Source organism: Culex quinquefasciatus, chromosome 1, assembly GCF_015732765.1.
Source record: "Culex quinquefasciatus strain JHB chromosome 1, VPISU_Cqui_1.0_pri_paternal, whole genome shotgun sequence".
Taxonomy (NCBI): domain Eukaryota; kingdom Metazoa; phylum Arthropoda; class Insecta; order Diptera; family Culicidae; genus Culex; species Culex quinquefasciatus.
Window position 1 is genome coordinate 62,941,028 of NC_051861.1, and position 26,119 is coordinate 62,967,146.

Genomic DNA, 26,119 nt, shown 5'->3' on the forward strand with positions numbered 1-26,119 from the left:
CTTTTCGACCCTACATATCTGCAACTACGATAGACAACGCCTCGTGAGCGAAACCCCTATTTTCAAACGGCGATAGCTCAGAAACCACAAATCTTAGAAGGTCGGTCTTATGCTCAATTTTGAAGGAAATACAGTCATCCCACATATTCGGAACACCCACAAATTCGGAACACTTTTGTGATAATTTGTCAATAGCTTGCCAAATGCACCTTTTGTGTAGACCCTACTATTTTTAGGACCTTTATCTGGACATTCTCTTGCTATTTCACTAGTAAAAGAAGTTCTTTTTGAACTTTTATTCATTTCAAGACTATTTCATTCAGTGGGCACCTATGCTTATGCTTATGCTTATTTCAAGACTATTTCATTCAGAGCAGCAAAACACTGCCTCGAAATTGCCTGTTTCATAATTGTGGGATGTTATTGTGCCTCCCACAATTGTGGAACACCTGAATTCTACTGATATTTTCACAAAAAAAGTTATCAGACCATTCATAAAACATAACTAAGCTTGAGTTTCGTTGGTTTCAGTGCGTGAAGTCATTATTTTGTAAAAAAATATGTACTCATGGAGAAAACCAAAGTTTGTTTACATCCGTAAGAAAAAAGTGTTCCGGATTTGTGAATTTCAAGGGTCAAAGTTTTTCTTCAATAACTTGATATAAAAGTTAAATTTGCAGTTGTTCGATATTGCATTCGAAAGATCGCAAAAAAAAGCTTTCAAATGAAGGTAAAAGCGAATCATTAAGTTGAATTATCGATTTGCTATGATTTTTTGAACATTGGCCGATCTGTAAACTGTTCCGAATATGAGGGATGACTGTAGACGTAGAACCCATTTCATTTTCGATTAAGATGTTTTTTCTACCTTTAATGCAAAATTGAAAACTTTAAATGGCCGTATCTCAAAACAGCCCTATTTATTTTCTAATTTTGACCTCACCAAAGCATTCCCCTGCCATCTTATATCTATATACACTCAACCCCCGGTCGTTGGTCACTTTTTCGTTTGACACTTTTTTAGTTTGTACCCCGTTGGTTGGTCAAAGTCAAACTAAAAAGTGACGAACTGTCACTTTTTACATGGCGCTCACGCACACTATCAAAACAATCGTTTGGTAGTGTGTGTGAACTCCGTGTAAATGGGGTGTCAAACTAAAAAGTGACCCCGTTCGTTTGACAACAGTTGGTGTCAAACCATCGGGGTTTGAGTGTATATAAAAAATTTCGACGGTTTTGTTCGAACGCGCATCAGTTGATAACGGAAAGTCGGATCGGAGCGCTCTTTGCTGCGTTGGGTTCGTATAAGCCCAAGAGAGGTTCTTACGCTAAAGAGTGACAACTTTGGCCACTCTGGGACCGATTCCGGAGCATCTGCAGATTGTATGGGAAAATTTGCGCAAACTCTAATTTTGATCACAGGAGGCTGAATAAACGAAACAAGCTATACGTCAAGACAAAGTTTGTCGGGTAAGGCTTGTTTTACATAAAAAATCACTTATTGGTAGAAAGGAATATGTTTCGTTCCAGAGATATCGAATTTTAAAGTTTTGAGTTTTTGAGATTACCTAAATTAGCTTCATTCGCCGCATCTGCTAGAAGCACACATATGCGACGATCGATAACTGCTACCTATTGAAATAAGATTTCATCGCAAATATTCATTAGCAAATTAGGAAAAAAAAATTAATGTGCAACACTGTTGGAAACTAGAGTATAATCGTGAATGTTTTTTGTTTGTCTTTTGAATTCAGCTAATGTCTCTGTTCTTTTTAAGTTTTCTGGTAAATTGCACACGTGTGTGTGCGTCGCGCGTTGAAGTTTGCACCTTGGTACGGCTCCGTGAAAGTATCCTTAGAACCGCCGAATTACCATTCCGCCGCGACCGTGAGTGTTATCAATTAACGCCGGAGTGCGTCGCGGACCGGCATAGTGCGTTATAATTGACCCGCAATCGACGGCCGGGCAACAAAAGTGAAATTATTTTTGCCATCCATCGTCGTCGTCGCGGGATAAACAGGCAGAACAAAGCAAGAAGTGTGGTGTAGCAACAAGGCCTGTGGCAGTGCTGTTGTGTCGAGTGCGTATACACACACTATACGAAACCGCGCGCGGTGTGCTGAGAGTGCGGTTTTAGAAAAAAAAAAAACGAGAAAAGTTTTTAACTTTTTTTTGCTAAAATAAAATAAAAGTTATTTTATTGTGCTGTTGTGAAAAATTCTGTGCTGTAAAGTGAAGCGCATACACGCACGAACGCAGGATGTCCTCTTCCGGATATAAAGACCGTTAGGCTTCGAGATAAAAACCCCGTTACGGTAGCGTGAGAAAACCGGGGCTAGGTCTCGGTAGCCCTTAGGTGGTTCTCCACCCCGAGACTAGGTAGCGCAGCACTGATAAGGCTGCCTACCGAAAAAGAGGATCGCGAATGGCAAGAAGGCTAGAAATCCGGAACAAACGGCAGAAGCCCATAGAAAAGCAGACCACCGCACAGTGGATCCTCTCCGAACAAAGGTGTGACAAAATTAAAAAATGCCAGGTATTCTACCAAATATGTCATATAAGGGTAATTTTGGGCAGCTGAATTAAAAAAACACATTTATTTTTTCATGAAATAAAATCTAAGTACATTAGGGTGGTTCATAAATATTTATTTTTCAAATATTTTTTTTAATTGCTGAAATTGTATTTTTTTTATATCAATAGTAGCTTGTAATTTTGATTGTGTGTGTGTGTAAATCTTAACAAATAAAATGTTAGGGTGGTACCGAATCACAATGATCCATAACCGAAATTTTGTTAAACCAAATTCGTAGATACCACACTTTTAAATAACAGCTTTGTCATCTTCCGAAAAGTTGATCAGGGTCAGTACAGTAGTAACGTTAAAGTGGTCCAGTTAATAGGGTGTTCCAAAATTTGTGTATTTGAGGAAAAGTGTTATTTGGCTTCTATGAGATTATCATCACATTTTAACTGTGCACATTTTAGTAGTATCTGTAGTTTAGGTAGAAAAAGATCAGAAGACATTTCTAGATTTTTTTTAAAGGTCCTATAAACATATGAAACACAATAAATTAAAGGACCTTTAAATAAAACTTTAGATTCTTGTTGAGGCCATCGAAAATTGCTGCTTTTTTGTATTAGAGTTATTAATTAGAGTAATTTGTGATACATTTTAATTTAAAAAGTTGAGAATAAAGTTTTGAATTTTATTTTTTTTATTTCCCATCTTTCCTCTTCTCTTCATCCACGACTATGACCAAGGTCTGCTCTGCTTTTTATGTACTAAGCTGCACATAAAAATATGTAAGGTAAAAACTGCTTTTAGGAAGACTTTTTGGAAGATTTTTTGGGACAGTTGAAAAAAAATCTTGCATGGTTAGGACTCCCACAAGAAAATCTATCGTACCAGAAAAGTATGTACCGTCATCAGGGTGACATTAGGTCTGGGGTGAGATTGGGTCATACAAATTTTAGCAATTTTGTATGACTGTATCTCACCCACCAGACCCAATGTCACCCTGACGACGCACAGTGGATCCAGGTGTGACAAAAATCAAAAAATGAAAGTTAAATTTCAGCAGTGTTAGTATTTTTCTATTTTTTCTCATACCTTCAAAAACTCTTTCCCAAATTTTGAGCAAGATTGGATGTAATTTGAATTTTTGGCGGCTTTGAGAGTGCAGACATTTTTGTTATTTCTAGTAGCTGAAACTTCAAAATTCGCAAAAAAAAATTTTTCTTAAAACTTGCATAACTTAGCCAATTTTAAACCAAATTTGATTCTTCTGGCTGCATTCGAAAGGTATTTAAAAGTTGTTAATTTTACTGTTCTTGGAATTTTGATTGACCCCTCCCCCCTTTTTAGCTGTTTAAACGGAAGAAAGCAATAACTATTTTCAAGATTTTTTCGAATTTCAAACCTTCAGGAACAATTTTGTACGGGTGTGACCAAAGTCTCGTGTGCAGTTTCTGTCGTGAAATTTAATGTACTTTCAGACAGTGTATAGCAAATTTTGCTCAAACTTGCTCGAAAGTTCAAAATTTGCATGTTTCTAAAAAAAAGTCAAAGTGGATCTACTCTACTCTATTCACGAATCGGATCAAAAAGTCAGCTATGGTAATCGCCTTATGATCTTTCTTCATATTCAAGAATTCAACAAATGTACTAAAATAATACTAGATTTTGGATTTCTTAGTGTACCAAGAACCCCCTCCCTCCCCCCTCTCCCTCGTCCTTTTATGACTTGGTTGAATATTCCTCTTGGAATGACTGAAAACTTCAACGGCGAAAATATTTTCTATTGTAAAATTTCACATGTGCTTGTGTGCTATCTTGTGACCCGTCTGCTGAAAAAGATAGGAGTTGTCACAAGATAGCACACAAGCTACGATTTGTATCTGCGTGGAGAATTATTGGAACAAAGTGATGCGGGCAGTGATAAACATAGTTAATGAGCAATTGCAAACATTTTAATGAATACCGTCGCACAGTGGATCCTCTCCGAACAAAGGTGTGACAAAATTAAAAAATGCCAGGTATTCTACCAAATATGTCATATAAGGGTAATTTTGGGCAGCTGAATTAAAAAAACACATTTATTTTTTCATGAAATAAAATCTAAGTACATTAGGGTGGTTCATAAATATTTATTTTTCAAATATTTTTTTAATTGCTGAAATTGTATTTTTATATCAATAGTAGCTTGTAATTTTGATTGTGTGTGTGTGTAAATCTTAACAAATAAAATGTTAGGGTGGTACCGAATCACAATGATCCATAACCGAAATTTTGTTAAACCAAATTCGTAGATACCACACTTTTAAATAACAGCTTTGTCATCTTCCGAAAAGTTGATCAGGGTCAGTACAGTAGTAACGTTAAAGTGGTCCAGTTAATAGGGTGTTCCAAAATTTGTGTATTTGAGGAAAAGTGTTATTTGGCTTCTATGAGATTATCATCACATTTTAACTGTGCACATTTTAGTAGTATCTGTAGTTTAGGTAAAAAGATCAGAAGACATTTCTAGATTTTTTAAAGGTCCTATAAACATATGAAACACAATAAATTAAAGGACCTTTAAATAAAACTTTAGATTTTTGTTGAGGCCATCGAAAATTTCTGCTTTTTTGTATTAGAGTTATTAATTAGAGTAATTTGTGATACATTTTAATTTAAAAGTTGAGAATAAAGTTTTGAATTTTATTTTTTATTTCCCATCTTTCCTCTTCTCTTCATCCACGACTATGACCAAGGTCTGCTCTGCTTTTTATGTACTAAGCTGCACATAAAAATATGTAAGGTAAAAACTGCTTTTAGGAAGACTTTTTGGAAGATTTTTTGGGACAGTTGAAAAAAAATCTTGCATGGTTAGGACTCCCACAAGAAAATCTATCGTACCAGAAAAAGTATGTACCGTCATCAGGGGTGACATTAGGTCTGGGGTGAGATTGGGTCATACAAATTTTAGCAATTTTGTATGACTGTATCTCACCCACCAGACCCAATGTCACCCTGACGACGGTATTCATTAAAATGTTTGCAATTGCTCATTAACTATGTTTATCACTGCCCGCATCACTTTGTTCCAATAATTCTCCACGCAGATACAAATCGTTGCTTGTGTGCTATCTTGTGACAACTCCTTTCTTTTTCAGCAGACGGGTCACAAGATAGCACACAAGCACATGTGAAATTTTACAATAGAAAATATTTTCGCCGTTGAAGTTTTCAGTCATTCCAAGAGGAATATTCAACCAAGTCATAAAAGGACGAGGGAGAGGGGGGAGGGAGGGGGGGGGGGTTCTTGGTACACTAAGAAATCCAAAATCTAGTATTATTTTAGTACATTTGTTGAATTCTTGAATATGAAGAAAGATCATAAGGCGATTACCATAGCTGACTTTTTGATCCGATTCGTGAATAGAGTAGAGTAGATCCACTTTGACTTTTTTTTAGAAACATGCAAATTTTGAACTTTCGAGCAAGTTTGAGCAAAATTTGCTATACACTGTCTGAAAGTACATTAAATTTCACGACAGAAACTGCACACGAGACTTTGGTCACACCCGTACAAAATTGTTCCTGAAGGTTTGAAATTCGAAAAATCTTGAAAATAGTTAATGCTTTCTTCCGTTTGAACAGCTAAAAAGGGGGGAGGGGTCAATCAAAATTCCAAGAACAGTAAAATTAACAACTTTTAAATACCTTTCGAATGCAGCCAGAAGAATCAAATTTGGTTTAAAATTGGCTAAGTTATGCAAGTTTTAAGAAAAAAATTTTTTTGCGAATTTTGAAGTTTCAGCTACTAGAAATAACAAAAATGTCTGCACTCTCAAAGCCGCCAAAAATTCAAATTACATCCAATCTTGCTCAAAATTTGGGAAAGAGTTTTTGAAGGTATGAGAAAAAATAGAAAAATACTAACACTGCTGAAATTTAACTTTCATTTTTTGATTTTTGTCACACCTGGATCCACTGTGCGTCGTCAGGGTGACATTGGGTCTGGTGGGTGAGATACAGTCATACAAAATTGCTAAAATTTGTATGACCCAATCTCACCCCAGACCTAATGTCACCCCTGATGACGGTACATACTTTTTCTGGTACGATAGATTTTCTTGTGGGAGTCCTAACCATGCAAGATTTTTTTTCAACTGTCTCAAAAAATCTTCCAAAAAGTCTTCCTAAATGCAGTTTTTACCTTACATATTTTTATGTGCAGCTTAGTACATAAAAAGCAGAGCAGACCTTGGTCATAGTCGTGGATGAAGAGAAGAGGAAAGATGGGAAATAAAAAAAAATAAAATTCAAAACTTTATTCTCAACTTTTTAAATTAAAATGTATCACAAATTACTCTAATTAATAACTCTAATACAAAAAAGCAGAAATTTTCGATGGCCTCAACAAAAATCTAAAGTTTTATTTAAAGGTCCTTTAATTTATTGTGTTTCATATGTTTATAGGACCTTTAAAAAATCTAGAAATGTCTTCTGATCTTTTTCTACCTAAACTACAGATACTACTAAAATGTGCACAGTTAAAATGTGATGATAATCTCATAGAAGCCAAATAACACTTTTCCTCAAATACACAAATTTTGGAACACCCTATTAACTGGACCACTTTAACGTTACTACTGTACTGACCCTGATCAACTTTTCGGAAGATGACAAAGCTGTTATTTAAAAGTGTGGTATCTACGAATTTGGTTTAACAAAATTTCGGTTATGGATCATTGTGATTCGGTACCACCCTAACATTTTATTTGTTAAGATTTACACACACACACAATCAAAATTACAAGCTACTATTGATATAAAAAAAATACAATTTCAGCAATTAAAAAAAATATTTGAAAAATAAATATTTATGAACCACCCTAATGTACTTAGATTTTATTTCATGAAAAAATAAATGTGATTTTTTAATTCAGCTGCCCAAAATTACCCTTATATGACATATTTGATAGAATACCTGGCATTTTTTAATTTTGTCACACCTTTGTTCGGAGAGGATCCACTGTGTGACGCCTAGCACTCTTCTTGTCATTTATTAACATTTGTAGTGCGCCATTGCATCGGAATGCATTGAAACATCACAAGCGTTAAAGCGGCCAGGCCTACTGCGTAAAGCCGTATCGCAGAGATGACTCGTAATTGGGTTGAGTTTGAGCACTGAGTGTTCGAACAACAACACAATTCTGAATCGACAGGGAGGAAGAAGCGTGGGGACACACCACCATACGCTCCGTGATTTGGTTGTATTCGTTGGGAGCACCATGCTAAGAAGGTTTGGTACTCCGGGACCCTCTGGGATGGGACATTGTATTTCCACGAATGCCCTGGACACTATTTGCCGTGGTTATAGCGCCACAACTCGCTCTCTGTAACAGTATTCCTAATTCCAGTCCACGCTCACCAAGTCGTCATGGCCTAGTGGTTAGCATTTTTGCTTACCAATCCAAAGGACGGGGGATCGAACCCCGCCTCGAGCGACTTTGATTTTTCGTTCATATTCTCATTTCAAATTCATGTGTTCTTAACTTTCTCGTTGGGAGCAGATGGGAATCGAACCCAGAACCATTCGCTTACAAAGCGAACACCGTAACCAGTCAGCCACGGCCGCTCCATTTATCTATTTTTTGAAGGTTTTGTTAATAACTTTCAATCAATATGGTATTATTGTATATCATCACAGAAAAAAAGTTGTATTTTGGAATGTTGAAAATTTGGTGTTATGTCTTTCGCTAATAACAAACGCGAGTTAGAGACTAACATTAGAGTTTATTTTAAGTCTAGAAACTAATTTTTAGTAAGAGCGTTTACAAAACGTGGCTTTGCTTTTTCGTTGCTCGCTTTAGACAAAGCTGTCACCTCGCAAGGTGTGCCAACCGCACAACGTTAAGTGTGTTGGTGCGGCGTCTCGCTATGGACAGTGTTGCCATAGCATCTCCCTCTTTAAGACATCACGTAGTGATCGAACCTCGGCGGCAGCCGAACCTCGCGTCCACTTCTGGTGTTCGTCGTCTTCGGCACGGGAACGCAACTCAGCGGAATACTTCCCGTCGAAGCCCGCCGGATCGGCCGTTGGATCACAGCTGGTTCCGGTCCATCGTTGTTGCCAGGTTGCTCGGTGATTTCTGGTTGGTTCGCGTCTTCCGGTTCCACCACAGCTGCTTGCGTGACGTCCTCGGTTGTTGGTTGAGCGAACCCAAACTCGCCCAGGAGAATGTCCAGCGGAAGGTTTACAGCGCGACCGCGCGCCGGCGAATCCGCTGACTCGTGCCGTGGACGAAGCTGGTTGATATGCGACCGGATCAGCCCCGAACGTTGGCCGTCCAACCACACGTTGCAGTTCACCGAGCCGAGCCTTTCGATGACCTTTCCTGCCTCCCAGTACCAGTCGTTCCGCTTGTGCACCTTCGCATACACCAAGTCGCCAGGTGCAAATTCTCGTCTCTGGTCGTTCTCAGCAGTTGTCATTATCTCAGCAACCGGTGTTGGTGGTGGTCGCAGTAGGTCGAGTGTGGTGTGCATTTGACGTCCAAACAGCAGTTCACTTGGTGACTTCTGCTCGGTTGTTCCGCTCGGCGTCGACCTGTACGTTGCCAGAAACACGTCGAGTGTCTCCTGCAGTGGCTCTCCCTTGTTGATTTTCTTCATTCCTCGCTTGACGGTGTCCACAAAGCGTTCCGCTTGCCCGTTCGATTGCGGATGGTAGGGCGCGGTGAGGATATGGGTGATTCCGTTCGCTTTGCAGTAGGACTCAAACTCGTCGCAAGTGAACTGAGCCGCGTTGTCCGACACGAGCACCATCGGTAGGCCAAGGCGTGCGAACGTGCTTCGAAGAAACTGGATCGTGGCCCTAGCGGTCGTGGTCGTCGTCGGGTAGATCTCAGGCCATCGCGAGAAAGCGTCCACGATGATGAGAAAGTAGAGACCATCGATCGGGCCCGCGTAATCAATGTGAATGCGTTGCCATGGTCCGCTGGTGTTGGCCAGGCTTCTGGTGGAGAGTGTGGGGGAGATTTGGCAGCTGCAGCACAGTCCGCGCACTGCTTCACCGTGTCCTCCACCTGCTTGTCGATGTGCGGCCAGTAGACGAAACTCCGAGCCAGACTCTTCATCCGGACCATGCCCGGTTGACCGTGGTGCAGGCGTTGCAGAATCCGCTTTCGGTAGGTCTCAGGCACCACCACTCGTTGGCCGAAAAGAATGCAGCCCTGAGTCAGCGCCAGGCTCTCCTTCCGGTGGTAGAACGCCTTCACGTCCAGGTTGTCGATTTCGCTTGCGCTGGCCGGCCACTCACCTTCCAAGTACTGGACCACTTTCTTGAGCACCTTGTCCCGGGCGGTAGCAGCGGCGATCATCTTGGAAGTGACAGGTGTGTTGCCAACGGAGTCTTCCAAGACCGCCGACATGTCGTCCTCGAGATACAGAGCGGCGATAACGTACTCCTCCTCCGGCTTGGCCGCCGAATCGATGAGTCTGGAGAGTACATCCGCGTACCCGAAGTTCGCCGTGGAGACGTAGTCGATGCCAAAGTTGTAGCACAGCAGAACGAGTCCCAGTCGTTGCAGTCGGTTGGACGTGTGTGTCGGAATTCCCTTGTGCGACCCGAAGATACGGAGCAGAGGCTGGTGGTCTGTCTCCAGAACGAACCGTCGTCCCAGCAGCATTCGGTGAAACTTCGTGACAGCGTAGACGAGCGCCAGAGCTTCCTTGTCGATCTGCCCGTACGCTTGCTCCGCCGGTGTCAACGATCTTGAGGCGTGCTGGATTATCTTCTCCGAACCGTCAGGGAAACGATGTCGGATTGTGGCGCCGATTCCGGTTTGCGAAGCGTCAGCGGCCACGATAATGTCCAGCGTCGGGTTGTAGTGGGTCAGCATCAGGTCAGACTTGAGCAGCTCCTTGAAGCGCTCGAACGATCGTTGGCAGTCGTCCGACCAGGCCCACTTTGCGTCCTTCTTCAGCAGCAGATCGAGTGGCCTACGCAGCTGGTGCATCTCCTTGATGAACTTCGCGTAGTAGTTGACCGCGCCCAAGAACGAACGCAGCTCAGTGAGGTTCTTCGGCGGTGGCATCTGCGAGATGGCAGACACTTTCCCCGGGTCGGTGCGGATTCCGTTTTGGTTGATGATGTGACCCAGGTACTTCACCTCCGTCATGTAGAACTTGCACTTCTCGATCTTGAGCCGGAAACCGAAATCTTGGATCCGCTGCAGCGTTTGCTCCAAGTTCCGGTCGTGCTCAGCGCGCGTTCGGCCGAACACCAGCACGTCGTCGAGGAACGACGCCGCTCCTTCCTGGCCGGCGAGCATGTTGTCAACGACCTTCTGGAAGGCTCCAGGAGCGGGTTTCACTCCCGGCGGCAGACGCTTTACCTTGAACAGCCCCTTGTGTGTGTTCATAGTCAACAGCTTCTGCGACTCCTCCTCTACCTCCATCTGCAGATAAGCGTCCGACAGGTCAATCACGCTGAAGAACTTGCTGCCAGCCAGCTTTGCGAAGATGTCGTCGGGGGTAGGGAGAGGGTACTTGTTCGCCTCCAGCATAGCGTTCAATCCGGTCGAGTAATCCGCGCAAATGCGGACCACCGGATCTCCGTCTGCGTCGCGCTGCGCCTTCCGAACTGCCACGATGGGTGCCGCCCAGTCCGAGTAGTCGACCGGCTCCAGCACTCCCATGTTCTGCAATCGGTTGAGCTCCTTCTCGACCAGCCGCTGCGAGTGGAACGGCACTGGCCGCTTAGGCTTGAAGACCGGCTTCGCCCCGTCGATCAGGAACAGCTGGATCTTCCTTCCTGGAACACCGCCGGAAATTTCGCCTTCAGCGCAGCACCACACGCCAACGAGTCCTCCGCAGTAGTGAGTTGCTTGCAGAAGTCGTTGATCGGAATGTCGTACAGCCCGAAAGCTTCCATCAGGTCGCTCCCAAGAACCTTGAAACCGCGCACAGGAGTGACGTAGCACACGGAACGCTTGGTGGTCCCGCGGAACGTGACGTCACACTCGAACTCCAATTCCAGCGGAAGGGGTTTGCCTGAGGCTGTGGCCACCCGCAGTTCCGTCGGAATGGTTTCTGGGTTGCCGAGCAGGGGAAGTGAATCCGTCGAGATGATGGTGTAGTCCGATCCGCAGTCGAGCTGGAGTTCGATCGGTTCGTTGTTGATCAGAACTTCCACGAATTTGCGCCGTCCGACGACACCTTCCTTGTTGACAGCGTACACTCCGTTTGAGTGTCCCCCGCCGTCGGCCCGCTTCTTTTTGTGCTTCTTCTTGCCGCCTCCGGGTGCTGTGTGTGATGCACCTTCTCCGGAACCGGAGGGTTTGGAGCAGCAAGCACAGTATCCTTCCTTGTGTCCCACTTTGCCGCACGTCTTGCAGGTGTGTTTCGTGTACGAGCAGTCTGCAACAAAGTGCATCTGCCCGCACTGCCAGCACGGACGTCGTGGGGTTGCCTTGGCCGGATTCCTGTTGTCGAACTTCCGTTCCGGTTTGCCCGACTCGCGAAAGCCGCTGCGATCCTGCTGGACCGCTTTGACGGCCGGCTTCGGACCCTCAATAACAGCAGTGTCGTGTTTGAGGTTGTCCAAATGCTGGCACTCCAATAACAGCTTCTTGAGAGTCATCGGGTGCTCCGCCGTCTCGCCTTCCATTTTCGCCAGCAACCGGGTCCGGATGTCCTTGTACCGCTCCGACTGCAGACCAGCGACAAACACCAGGCACTTGAACTGGTCGGAGGTAATCGTCCGGATGTTGAAATCCTCGCACGCTCGGTTGACGGTACTGGCGTACGTGACGAAATCCTCAGCATTCCGCTTGGTCGTCTGCAGACACTGGTAGCGCCGGAAGAACACGGACGTTTGGTGCCCGAACATCTCCTTAAGCGTGTCCACCGTGTCCTGGAACGATCTGTCCGGTGGGTTCTCCGGTAGGATGTAGTTCACGTAGCGGTCGTGATCCACCGAGGACAGCTTTCGCACGAGCAGCCGCACTTTGTCCGCTTCCTCCAGCTTCTCCCCGCCCTTGTTGAAGGCCTCCTCGTGCCGGGAGTACCACTTGTCGAAAACCAGTCCGCCTTGGGGATCGTAAACAAATTCCGGAATGGTGTTGGAAAGTGCTTCCATCAGGAACTCGTTGTCCTTCGGCTTGGAGAGCTGCTCAAGGAGAGCCTCCTGTGTTTTGGACTGGTTCTCCAAGTAGGCGGTGAGCTGCGCCAGAATCGCCGTGAGATCCGGCTGCTGCTGCGGCCCGTCCTTCTTCGGCGTCACCTTCGGGGGCATTTTGAGGTTAGGAACCCCGCTCGAACGCGAAAACCCGAAAACGCCGCAAACTACTCGGAACCGAACTAATCCTCGTCGCCAAACAATGTTATGTCTTTCGCTAATAACAAACGCGAGTTAGAGACTAACATTAGAGTTTATTTTAAGTCTAGAAACTAATTTTAAGTAAGAGCGTTTACAAAACGTGGCTTTGCTTTTTCGTTGCTCGCTTTAGACAAAGCTGTCACCTCGCAAGGTGTGCCAACCGCACAACGTTAAGTGTGTTGGTGCGGCGTCTCGCTATGGACAGTGTTGCCATCAGGAAGGTGCTGTGTCCTATCCCTCGCCTAGACCAGACCAAAATCCATGATAAAGCTGACAGACCAAATCTGTCAGACCAAGACTGTCAGACCAAAGAGCAAAAAGTAAACAATCTTGGTCTTCGACGTAGGTGCACACAAATCAACAAAAGAAAATTTGAAAAAGATTTTATTTTTTCCAATTCAATGACTGGGTTTGGACTGCAAAATTGAATGGACGTCAGAAAATGATTAAACTGTGCGGCGTCCTGTACACCGACAATTGAATTAGCAGTTAAAAACCTTATTCTTCCACTTTAATTTTTGATCGCATTTTCGGTTTACACCTGAAAAATCTTGAAATTATTTATACGGATTTGTGATTCCTCTCTTTCCACCATGCCCTTGGTTGCCATAGCATTTGGTAGGTTGAATATTACCTTTTTTTACTAATACTTCATAAAAAATGTTTAAAAATGTGAACCTGATGAATATTCATCAAAAACTGATTAAAATTCATCATTTTCTGGGGTAAAATTAATCATTTATTTTGCCACAAAATCTGTCACCATTTCCTGATGAATATTACCATAATTTTTTTCTGTGAACTGAAAGTCAACAATATTTTTAAATGTAAAAATATTTAAAGAAATTCAATAAATATTTAAATAAAATTTCACTTTATTTGATATTGCAAGTTACATAGATCATCAGTTTTTCAATGTAATATTAACAACTTTTTGTTGGAAAAATTACATTGACTTTAACATAATCTACTTCTAAAAAATCAATTTATAAACTTAAAAACGATTCATGCCCAAATTCTTTAAAACACTGAAATAATAAAAGCAAATCAAATATTGAAGAAAGGTGATGTTCTTTCTTCAGTTGAATTATTCGCACAAAACCCAAATCTTTCTTTGAATAAAACAGTTTCTAAAGGTACTCCTCATCTCAGTTTAGGACAACTACTATACCAATAAAATACTGCAACAACGTGAAATTTAAAAAAAAACTCTTTACGAGAACGTCTTTAAAAATATTAAAACAATAATTCGCACAAAATATTCGCTTTGCTTCGCTTCGCTTCGCTAGGGAGACGGTGATTTTAGCGGATTGCAGACTGGATTTCGCCATGTTAAGTGATGATTGTCTAAGCCCAAGTTGCCTAGGAATTGATAACTGGGAAAAGAACCAACTCCACCTGAACCAGATTCTCAACACCATGACAGCCGTCCATTGCCGGCCGCTCCCATCTCCACCGCGCACCAGGGACAAGGAAAGGGATTTGGAAGACGGGAAGTGTTGGTGCTCCACTTTTTTCAGAGTATTAAGGGAAAATCTCCACGGTATCCTCAAGTAAGTTTCGCTTGGAGTTGGACGGTTTTTGGGAAGGTAAAAGGTCTAGGATACGCTCTAAGCAAGCGTTGCGACCATTGGCATGGTGTGTTTAAGGGCTATAGTTTTATTCTCAAGGCAAGCAATCGGATGCTGCTGTAGAAACAATTCCCGTTTAGTTTTAAATTTTAATCAAACAGTTCAAGCCTAGACAGCCGGCTGTGGAAAGCTTGAACTGACCAAAAGAGCATATAACTATGTAAACCACTTGAATTAAACGCGTCCGTTGGTAATATGCGTATCATTCTCTCACATTTTAAAGAAATATGTAGCGAATTTATCGAATATAGAATGCATACAAGACGCGATTTTAAATAAAACAAAAGAAAACACAAAAAACGGCCACGCATCTTCGCTCCTTCCACAGAACTAGAAATTAATTATTTTAAAGAAAAACTATGTAAATAATCTAACAGGAAATAAATAATGTTGTAAATGCGCGATTCACGTGAATTATGATTCATGTTGAAAGAATCTACCGGTGTTAGAAAAAGGTACACACATACACACACACACACACACACACACACACACACACACACACACACACACACACACACACACACACACACACACACACACACATACACACATACACACACACACACACACACACACACACACAAACCCCGAATCCAAGATGTGATGCGACCCGTGTCGAGGGATGCATGGCTGGGGGGGTTCAACAAATTCCCAGTCGATAACGGAGCCTGTGGGGCACAGGGGCGAACCCCACACGTAATTTGCCCTTACTGCGTCACGGCAGGGCACTGGCGCAGCGGACCGTATTTCCCTAGCGACTCGTGGGATTCAAAATGAAGACAAGTGAAACAAACCAACAAAAGGGTCCCGATGCGCCCCAAGCATCGGAAAACACGGAGGTAGAAGAGGACGCAAACGTCGAAATGGCAGGAGGCGAGTCAAACGGCGGCGACACAGCAGGCGGAGTGGCGAGCGCGTTCCGTGGAAGCGGGAAGGTGTTGAGATCCCCAGTGTTGAACCAGGCGGCTGCTTCGAGTCAGCAGATAGGAGTAATTGGAGAGGAGACTCCCAAGTCATCCTTGTTGAACTTCGCCGGCAGTACCCCTCAGGACGGAGTCCTGCTTGGAAGGACCGCGTTACAGGAGGTCAGGAGGAGGGTCAACGAACTCTTTGATTTCATCAAGGACAAAAACAACGTCCACACCAGAATCAAGCAGATGGTGAATGGAGTCAAGGCAGCCATGAATGCCGCAGAGCGCGAAAACAACTCGCTGGTGGTGACGCGGAATTCACTGAAGCTCAGAGCTGAAAGAGCCGAAGAAACGCTGAATGCAAAACTGGAGGAGGAAGCGCTACGGGAGAAAGAACCGAAAACGCCGCCCGGCCCAAGCTCTAAAAGGGACAGGGAAACGCCTGGAGAGGAGGAGGACGCAAAGAAGCAGAAGCAGGGAATGGAGACAGTCCGGACCCGGCGAAGGAACCAGAACCAACCCCAGGGAAGGAGAAGGAATGGGAGAAGGTCAAGAAGAAGAAGCGGAAGAAAAAGGGAAGCAGAACGAGGACACCCAAAAACCCAAGTTTCGCAGGAGCGTAACAAAGGCGAGGCTTTGGTGGTCGAGGTGAAGGAAGGTGTTTCGTACGCAGACCTCCTCCGGAAAGTACGAACCGATCCGGAACTCAAGGAGCTTGGCGAGAACGTGGTTAAAACCAGGCGCACCCAAACCGGAGCGATGCTTTTTGAGCTGAAGAAGGATCCCGCGGTCAAGAGCTCAGCTTTTAAGTCCCTCGTCGAGAAAGCCGTAGGCTACGAGTCGAAGGTAAGAGCGCTATCACCGGAGACAACGATCGAGTGCAGGAACTTGGACGAGATCACGACGGAGGAAGAGCTAGAAGATGCGCTGATCGTTCTTCTGGATGACCGTACGACACCGATGGCAATCCGGTTGAGGAAAGCCTACGGCGGCACGCAAATTGCGTCGATCCGACTATCGACGCCTTCGGCGTCTAAGCTGCTGGAAACCGGCAAGGTCAAAGTAGGGTGGTCGGTGTGCCCACTGAGGCCTGTTCCTCGAGTGACCCAGCAGATGACGAGGTGTTTCCGCTGTATGGGCTTCGGCCACCAGGCGAGAAATTGCGACGGTCCCGATCGAACCAACAGTTGCAGAAGGTGTGGTAGAGAAGGCCACATGGCAAGAGACTGCAAAAATCAGCCGAAGTGCGTGCTCTGTAAAGAAGGCGACGGCAATAGCCATGCGACGGGTGGCTTTAATTGCCCGGTGTACAAGAAGCTGGCCTCGGGCAAAAAGTAATGGAGGTGTCCCAGGTGAACCTCAATCACTGCGACACTGCACAGCAACTGCTGTGGCAGTCGACCGCGGAGACGGGGTGTGACGTGGCAATTATTGCAGAACCGTACCGAGTTCCACACGACAACGGAAACTGGGCCGCGGATACAGCAAGAATGGCGGCGATACACGTGATGGGGCGGTACCCCATACAGGAAGTGGTCTCGAGGGCGTTTGAAGGATTCGTGATCGCCAAAGTAAACGGAACCTTCTTCTGTAGCTGCTATGCTCCCCAAGATGGACCTTGGAGCAGTTTCAGCAGATGCTGGATAGTCTGACCGATGAACTGATCGGACGAAGCCCGATCGTTATCGGAGGTGACTTCAACGCGTGGGCGGTCGAGTGGGGTAGCAGATGCACCAATGCTAGGGGCATAGCCTAATGGAAGCTCTGGCAAAGCTAGACGTTAGGCTGGCGAATCGCGGAACCAGCAGTACCTTCCGCAAAGACGGTCGTGAGTCCATTATCGACGTTACGTTCTGTAGCCCGCGACTGGCGGCCGACATGAACTGGAGGGTGAGTGAGGACTATACCCATAGCGATCACCAAGCGATCCGGTACAGCATCGGGAGACGAGCCCCTGTACCAGATAGGAGCAGCCGGTCCTACGGAAGGAAATGGAAGCTGCAGTACTTCGACGAGGGTCTCTTCGTGGAAGCGCTCCATTGGTGTGATGGTCCCCAAGACTTGAGTGCCGACGTGCTAACAGCACAACTGGTGACAGCATGCGACACAACCATGCCGCGGAGACTGGAGCCAAGGAACTGTCGTCGTCCAGCCTACTGGTGGAATGAAGAACTCGGTACCCTTCGGGCAAGTTGCCTCAGCGCCAGAAGACGAGTCCAGAGAGCAAGATCCGAAGCAACTAGAGAGGAGTGCAGAGAGGAGTACCGGTCTGCAAAGGCCGCGCTCAAGAAAGCGATCAAATGCAGCAAGACAAACTGCTTCAAGGAGTTATGCCAAGACGCTGATGCAAACCCTTGGGGAGCGCATATCGTGTAGCGATGGCGAAGATCAGAGGCCCATCGATGGTGGCTGAAACGTGTCCCGACAAGCTGAAGGTCATTGTGGAAGGGCTCTTCCCAAGACATGACCCAACGACATGGCCTCCTACACCGTACAACGACGAAGGGGTAGCAACGCCGAAGGTCATCTGATCACCAACGAGGAACTTGTGGCAGTAGCGAAGAGATTGAAGGTGAAGAAAGCTCCCGGTCCGGATGGAATCCCGAATTTCGCCCTGAAATCGGCGGTTCTAGCATTCCCGGACAGGTTTCGAACAGTCCTGCAGGAATGCCTGGACGAAGGACACTTCCCGACCCGTGGAAGATTCAAAAGCTCGTGTTGCTGCCGAAGCCAGGCAAACCACCGGGGACCCATCATCGTATAGGCCTATATGTTTGCTGGACACCCTCGGAAAGCTTCTGGAACGGATCATCCTTAACCGGCTGACCAAGTACACGGAGAGCGAGCATGGCTTAGCAGCGAGGCAGTTCGGCTTCCGTAAAGGGAGATCCACGGTGGACGCCATCCGGAAAGTGGTCGAGAAAGCCGACGAAGCGCGGAGGAAAAACGCAGGGGAACCGTTGCTGCGCAATAGTCACGATTGACGTCAAGAACGCGTTCAACAGTGCGAGCTGGGCGGCCATAGCAGCAGCGCTGCACAAAATGAAGGTGCCTGACTATTTGTGCATGATCTTGAAGAGCTACTTCGAGAACCGCGTGCTGGTCTACGACACTGCCGATGGACAAAAACCGTTGTTGTTACCGCGGGAGTTCCACAGGGATCCATTCTGGGTTCAGCACTGTGGAATGGAATGTATGACGGAGTGTTGACACTGGGACTACCCAACGGCGTAGAGATTGTGGGCTTTGCAGACGACATAGTGCTGACGGTAACCGGCGAAAATGTCGAGGAGGTCGAAGTGCTGGCTATGGAGGCAACCGCAATGATCGAGAACTGGATGCTCGAGGTGAAGCTGCGGATCGCTCACCACAAGACGGAGATGGTGCTGGTTAGTAACCACAAGAAGGTGCAGCAGGCCCAAATTCACGTTGGAGAACACGTCGTGCACTCGAAGAGAGCGCTCAAGTACCTCGGGGTGATGGTGGATGACCGGCTGAACTTCAACAGCCACGTCGATTACGCCTGCGAGAAGGCGGCTAAGGCGATCATGGCACTGTCGAGGATGATGCCGAACAACGCTGGACCCAGGAGCAGTAGGCGCCGCCTCTTGGCAAGTGTCGCGACGTCCATACTTAGGTACGGCGGACCGGTATGGTGGACGGCGCTGGGGACGAAGCGAAATCGAGCGCTGCTCGACAGAACGCAGAGACTGATGGCCATGCGGGTTGCAAGCGCGTACAGGACCATTTCGTCGGAAGCAGTTGGCGTCATAGCCGGAATGATCCCCATCGGCATCACACTGGAGGAGGACACCGTGCGCTACACCCGGAGAGGCACGAGAGGTATCCGGGAAGCTGCGAGAGCCGAATCGCTGGCAAGGTGGCAACGTGAGTGGGACACCACGGAGAAAGGCAGATGGACGCATCGGCTTATCCCGTCCGTATCCACGTGGGTGAGCAGAAGGCATGGAGAGGTCACCTTCCACCTCACACAGTTCCTGTCGGGCCATGGCTGCTTCAGGAAGTACCTGCACAGGTTTGGACATGCAGAGTCTCCTCTCTGTCCGGACTGCGTCGATTGCGAGGAAACACCGGAGCACGTGGTGTTCGCCTGCCCTCGCTTCGAGGCAGCGCGAAGCGAAATGCTGGCCATTATCGGAGCGGACACCAGCCCGGATAATGTGGTGCGAAGAATGTGCAGCGACATCGCCAAGTGGAATGCGGTCGTCGGAGCGGTGACGCAGATCACTTCGGCTCTCCAGCGGAAATGGAGAGACGATCAGAGGAGGAACGACTAGGAGCCTAGTCGAAAACCCACGAGTGTGGCTGTGAAGGAGAGCACGTTATGATGGTCGGCTCTACCAAATCGGTACACGTCTCGATGGTCACAGGAGTCGAGAACCCACGAGTGTGGCTGTGAAGGAGAGCACGTTATGACGGTTGGCTCTACCAAATCGGTACACGTCTCGATGGTCCAAGGAGAGGGCTGCATATGACTAGCCGATCAAAAGCAACGCGATTCTTGGGCGCGGTTAAACCCTCGCATGGACTCATATGTATGTAGGACAGGAAATGGTTCTAGCACCCGGCATGGATCCTGTAAGTAGACTAGTGCAGAAAATGCAACGCCTCCCCCCGAAGTTATACCGAAAGGTGGTCCCGGGGGGAAAAGGGCACGGCGTTCAAGGACTGGTTTAGTGGGTCGGGAAAACTCTTTTGTTTTCCCAACCCCACACTACCTGAGAAATGAATTCTCAGGTGTCTGATAGCAGATTCCGACCTTGTAAAAAAAAAAAAAAAAACACACACACACACACACGTGAACCGTGGGGACAGGTGAGGGTCCCTGCGGAGCTTAGCTGCCAGCTACCGGGCGGGTTGCAGTAGGCGGATAGCTGTCGGCGATTGCATACATTCATTGCATCGCCCACGGACCAGCAGCGGGAGGATGTCTAGGACGTGGCGGAATTGAACAAGGGCACTGTTTAATTTCTTCGAAAAAAAACCACATGGGTCCGTAAACACCTCTGTCAAGCGATCGAACGCCGCTATAAGTGTTTTAGCCCAAAACCTCACCAAACCCCGAATCCAAGATGTGACGCGACCCGTGTCGAGGGATGCATGGCTGGGGGGGTTCAACAAATTCCCAGTCGATAACGGAGCCTGTGGGGCGAACCCCACACGTAATTTGCCCTTACTGCGTCACGGCAGGGCACTGGCGCAGCGGACCGTATTTCCCTATCGACTCGTGGGATTCAAAATGAAGACAAGTGAAACAAACCAACAAAAGGGTCCCGATGCGCCCCAAGCATCGGAAAACACGGAGGTAGAAGAGGACGCAAACGTTGAAATGGCAGGAGGCGAGTCAAACGGCGGCGACACAGCAGGCGGAGTGGCGAGCGCGTTCCGTGGAAGCGGGAAGGTGTTGAGATCCCCAGTGTTGAACCAGGCGGCTGCTTCGAGTCAGCAGATAGGAGTAATTGGAGAGGAGACTCCCAAGTCATCCTTGTTGAACTTCGCCGGCAGTACCCCTCAGGACGGAGTCCTGCTTGGAAGGACCGCGTTGCAGGAGGTCAGAAGGAGGGTCAACAAACTCTTCGATTTCATCAAGGACAAAAACAACGTCCACACCAGAATCAAGCAGATGGTGAATGGAGTCAAGGCAGCCATGAATGCCGCAGAGCGCGAAAACAACTCGCTGGTGGTGACGCGGAATTCACTGAAGCTCAGAGCTGAAAGAGCCGAAGAAACGCTGAATGCAAAACTGGAGGAGGAAGCGCTACGGGAGAAAGAACCGAAAACGCCGCCCGGCCCAAGCTCTAAAAGGGACAGGGAAACGCCTGGAGAGGAGGAGGACGCAAAGAAGCAGAAGCAGGGAATGGAGACAGTCCGGACCCAGCGAAGGAGCCAGAACCAACCCCAGGGAAGGAGAAGGAATGGGAGAAGGTCAAGAAAAATAAGCGGAAGAAAAAGGGAAGCAGAACGAGGACACCCAAAACCCAAGTTTCGCAGGAGCGTAACAAAGGCGAGGCATTGGTGGTCGAGGTGAAGGAAGGTGTTTCGTACGCAGACCTCCTCCGGAAAGTACGAACCGATCCGGAACTCAAGGAGCTTGGCGAGAACGTGGTTAAAACCAGGCGCACCCAAACCGGAGCGATGCTTTTTGAGCTGAAGAAGGATCCCGCGGTCAAGAGCTTAGCTTTTAAGTCCCTCGTCGAGAAAGCCGTAGGCTACGAGTCGAAGGTAAGAGCGCTATCGCCGGAGACAACGATCGAGTGCAGGAACCTGGACGAGATCACGACGGAGGAAGAGCTAGAAGATGCGCTGATCGTTCTTCTGGATGACCGTACGACACCGATGGCAATCCGGTTGAGGAAAGCCTACGGTGGCACGCAAATTGCGTCGATCCGACTATCGACGCCTTCGGCGTCTAAGCTGCTGGAAACCGGCAAGGTCAAAGTAGGGTGGTCGGTGTGCCCGCTGAGGCCTGTTCCTCGAGTGACCCAGCAGATGACGAGGTGTTTCCGCTGTATTGGTTTCGGCCACCAGGCGAGAAATTGCGACGGTCCCGATCGAACCAACAGTTGCAGAAGGTGTGGTAGAGAAGGCCACATGGCAAGAGACTGCAAAAATCAGCCGAAGTGCGTGCTCTGTAAAGAAGGCGACGGCAATAGCCATGCGACGGGTGGCTTTAATTGCCCGGTGTACAAGAAGCTGGCCTCGGGCAAAAGTAATGGAGGTGTCCCAGGTGAACCTCAATCACTGTGACACTGCACAGCAACTGCTGTGGCAGTCGACCGCGGAGACGGGGTGTGACGTGGCAATTATTGCAGAACCGTACCGAGTTCCACACGACAACGGAAACTGGGCCGCGGATACAGCAAGAATGGCGGCGATACACGTGATGGGGCGGTACCCCATACAGGAAGTGGTCTCGAGGGCGTTTGAAGGATACGTGATCGCCAAAGTAAACGGAACCTTCTTCTGTAGCTGCTATGCTCCCCCAAGATGGACCTTGGAGCAGTTTCAGCAGATGCTGGATAGTCTGACCGATGAACTGATCGGACGAAGCCCGATCGTTATCGGAGGTGACTTCAACGCGTGGGCGGTCGAGTGGGGTAGCAGATGCACCAATGCTAGGGGGCATAGCAAGGGGGTTGACACTCGGTCATTCTGGAATAATTCCGGGTTAATTCTGGAATGACTGGAATGACGAGGATGATTCTGGCAAAAATGAGCAAGTGCAGATAACAGTGTGGCTGTCATAATATTTATCTTTCAGAATCAAAACATTTGTTGGTGCTGGGTGCTTTGGAAGGGGAGTCTGCGGTTGTTCTGTGGACCGTGCCGTTTAGATCCGGAGAAACGACTGGACTGACATATTTTGGCCTACACTAGTGTCTGACTGAGCGAACCGACCCGAAAACAATCCGGGTATTGGCCACGAGGTTAGCAGGATCGGCGAACGAGAGTTGGAGTTTGAGGAGGAGTCAGTTTTGCCGACGTGTGTATTGATCGGTATTGGATTCTTGGCGGAGGGCGCACTCTTGACAGGTTCCTGCCACGGTTCTTCAAGGAGGTGTTAGATGATAGAGTGAAATATATTCTTCCGGACAAAACCCGCCTTCTGGTGGCCACGCTGGATCTGTACTTTCTGTAGATTGCGGGACGCAGTTCAGGAGAAAATAAAGAATGAAGAATTTTATCTGCTGAGTCCTTGGCTGAGTCTCTTCAGTGGGTTTAAACAGAGTCTGCTCAGTTTCGCGAACAGGAAATACAGTTGCAGAGGGTCAGGAAAGATTTGACGGCGGCGGAGGCAGGAGTAGGGAGCGAGACAGGGCCAACTCGTACAACAGGCGGATGTTCAGCTGTTTTTGTGGAGGGTGGTGGGGAGAATGAATTAGCGGCAGTAGCCGGAGATCTTCTGGCCGAATTCTCCCAGACTTTTCCCAAGTTTCTGCCTTTAGTTGAGTTCGGTTATGTGGTTACATTATTTTAGGTCAGATCAGATTAGGTCAGATTTTAACTAGTTATTGTGGACGACTTGGGCAAGATTTTGAGCGTATATCTTGGCTAGGTTCCGGCGTATTTCGGGGGCACATTTTCTTCTAATTTTTGTTTTGGATTTATTTTTTATTTTTTATTTTAGATATTTACAAGTATGAAGCTTAATCACATGATTTTAGAATTACATCAAACTGAATTGGGAGTTATTGCGATTGCTGGGTTTTCCTGCGTGATGGTGCGACTGCGATGAAAATGTTCCACCAACTTATACTGGGAAGTTGCAGAAGGTTCCAAATCAGTTTGAAGGGTCCGGGACTGAGTCAGGTTTCCAGAACGGTGTTCAGCTTCAGAACAAGAACGGAATGGTTGACTCCCATTTCGTTGCGACCTACGGACCGGATACTCCAAACCAGCTGGCTTCTTGATGGCTTCCTTGTAGAGGGTGAGCGAGGGGGGCGTTGAATCGGAATGCAGCTTCCTCACCAACTAACGCGTCGACTGCTACCTGAGGGGAATTTCACGCGGCTGATTGTATTAGAGCTTGGGCATTGCCAACGCCGTACCGGCTTCGCCAAGTTAGGCTTATCCAGATCATGCAGTCGGTTATCAGTTTCAGGTAGTACACGAGCCGGTTGGACTCTCAGTGCGGCCTGGCGATCTCGGAATGGTAGTGCTGCAGCAGGGTCGTCGTTCGGAGAAGGGGAACGCAAGGCCGCTGCAAATGCTTCTCCAGGGTGAGCTTCGTGCAGGGCAATGTTCCACTGCTGCCGTTCGCGGTGGACTCGCCGTCACCGTCTGTCGCTGTGATCGATCATGGGGCACTTTCGATGCAGGTTTGTGCATAGCAGGTTGAGGTTGACCTTGAGGATTCTGATAGAGTAGGCTGAAAAAAGAGGGTGATAATCAATATCAAGAATATCCAGCTAATTCTGAGATGTACTACTAACAAACTTACTTTGATCCAAATGCAGCGCACACATGTCGTTCAGCAGGTTCGGAGGTTGTACCGAACCGGCGGCCGTCGCCAATCCTGAACTGCTGGTTTCCTCTTTCAGCCATATTCACCCACATTCGGAGATTCGTCGTTGAACGTGGGCAGGGGGACGATGCGGTCATATTTGGGGTTGTAGCGTGGGGAGCCTCCTCGTTGAATAACTTGGGAGGTTCATGGAGGCGTGGAGATGGCCAAGGAGAAGAGGGATTGGATAGTGACTGGTATTTTTCGTGTTGTTCCGGTACGTGTTCCGTACCAACGGCGGACGAGTGGTCTGCCTACCGGCTCTACCATCTGTCGTTCATCAGGGCATCCAGGAAATCAACATCGCGAGAGCTGTCTGCGATTTGCGACTTGCTCTTCTGAGGACAATCGCGCGGCTGTTGGGGTGAATCGGGATCATGTGCTCCGGGCGGGTCTTCTCTCACGTGTTTCTGGTCAATCGCTAATCGAGCTCTGTAAATAGAGATTTTATGAAAGAACCATGAAATATCAACGACCAACTTCTGTTCACCCATTGATTCTCACATTCCACGCAATGTTTGTTCGTATATCACCGTCGGCCGTCGTCCGTCAATGTCTGTCCTGCACTTCGACGGTCTTGATCTGCGTCTTGGGCCGAGCCTTGCCGCCTTCCTCGCGTCTTCGACTGGCTAAGATATTCCGGCCAGTTCTTGCCCGTGTTTCCCTCCTCGTGTATGAGCTGGTACGATGGCCACTTTGCTGCCGGGCTTCAGCTTCTGGCTGAGTTCTTCGAAGTCATTCACACTCTTGAGTGTCTTCAGATGATCATAGACGGCCAGCGGCACCGTGTCGAACACCAACAAGTTTTCGGCCACGCCCCGTCGCCAGTAGACGCTCAACGTACTTGATCCCGGTCCCATCCGTCAGGGAGACCTTCCGGTTGGCCACGTCGATCGGCTACACCTCGTAACTTCTCGCGACGGCCACTCCTCCGTTCGGCGCTTCGTTGGATTGATGTAGAGATCGTCCGGCTCATAGGAGATGCTCCGTTCGCTGTCGTTCCACTACTTGTACTTTAGCGGTTCCATTTCCGGGTTGAGCATGGTTCGTTGAAGGGTGGCGGTTGCATTTGCGGCATCACGGCTTCGTTGTTGATGGCCAGCACTTTTGCCGTCACGTCGTGACCCCAGATAGCGCGGAGGGCGGAGAAGCTTGCAGATCTGCCGTCAGCCGCGGGTCGAGCACCGCGTTGGGAGGGTCCTGGGATGAGGCAGAGTGGCGCTGTTTGACTGCTGCTGGTGGGTTTTTCGTCGGAAGGGCCAGCCTCCCGCTGTTACCGCAATGATCCGCCGGATTGTTTATTGAGTGTTGTTCCTTTGACGGAGAAGGTAACGATGGACGTGCCGGAGATGTATTGTTCAAGTCAAGTCCCTGAAAGAGAAATCGTTTTAGAGCATCTAACTTGTAAATAATGGAAAAAACTTCGAAGACCTTCGAATGTGAACAGATTCACACTTGGAACTGGGAACCAGGAGAGCCTGCTCCGCGGCTTCTTTTCCCCCGCAAAAGTGGCCACCACTGTGGCTATCCTCCGATCAGTGGTAGCCCAATCCGACGTCCCCAGTCGTCGTCGCCACTTATTCCAAGTTACGGTGGACTGTAGCAACCACCACCCGTCCCATTTTGTCGTGCCAAACATTTCACTGCGACCGACGACGGAACATACGATGCAGC

The 26,119-nt window shown here is 47.5% G+C and overlaps 3 protein-coding genes across 3 annotated transcripts; all 3 read right to left on the reverse strand.

Moving 5' to 3' along the window:
• Positions 1 to 8,461: 8,461 nt before the first annotated feature.
• LOC119769983 (uncharacterized protein K02A2.6-like) lies at positions 8,462 to 11,193 on the reverse strand. Its single transcript, XM_038263967.1, has 2 exons — positions 9,560 to 11,193; positions 8,462 to 9,506 (listed from the first exon to the last, which is right to left on the reverse strand). Exons 1-2 carry the CDS (start codon positions 11,191 to 11,193, stop codon positions 8,462 to 8,464), a joined length of 2,679 nt encoding a protein of 892 aa, XP_038119895.1.
• A 92-nt stretch (positions 11,194 to 11,285) lies between these two features.
• Positions 11,286 to 12,791, reverse strand: LOC119769984 (uncharacterized protein K02A2.6-like). The gene has a single exon (XM_038263980.1). The coding sequence runs from the start codon at positions 12,789 to 12,791 to the stop codon at positions 11,286 to 11,288; it is 1,506 nt and encodes a 501-aa protein (XP_038119908.1).
• Positions 12,792 to 23,630: 10,839 nt separating this feature from the next.
• Positions 23,631 to 24,558, reverse strand: LOC119766052. Its single transcript, XM_038250419.1, has 2 exons — positions 24,383 to 24,558; positions 23,631 to 24,310 (listed from the first exon to the last, which is right to left on the reverse strand). Exons 1-2 carry the CDS (start codon positions 24,541 to 24,543, stop codon positions 24,040 to 24,042), a joined length of 432 nt encoding a protein of 143 aa, XP_038106347.1. The 5' UTR covers positions 24,544 to 24,558; the 3' UTR covers positions 23,631 to 24,039.
• Between the last annotated feature and the right edge of the window lie 1,561 nt (positions 24,559 to 26,119).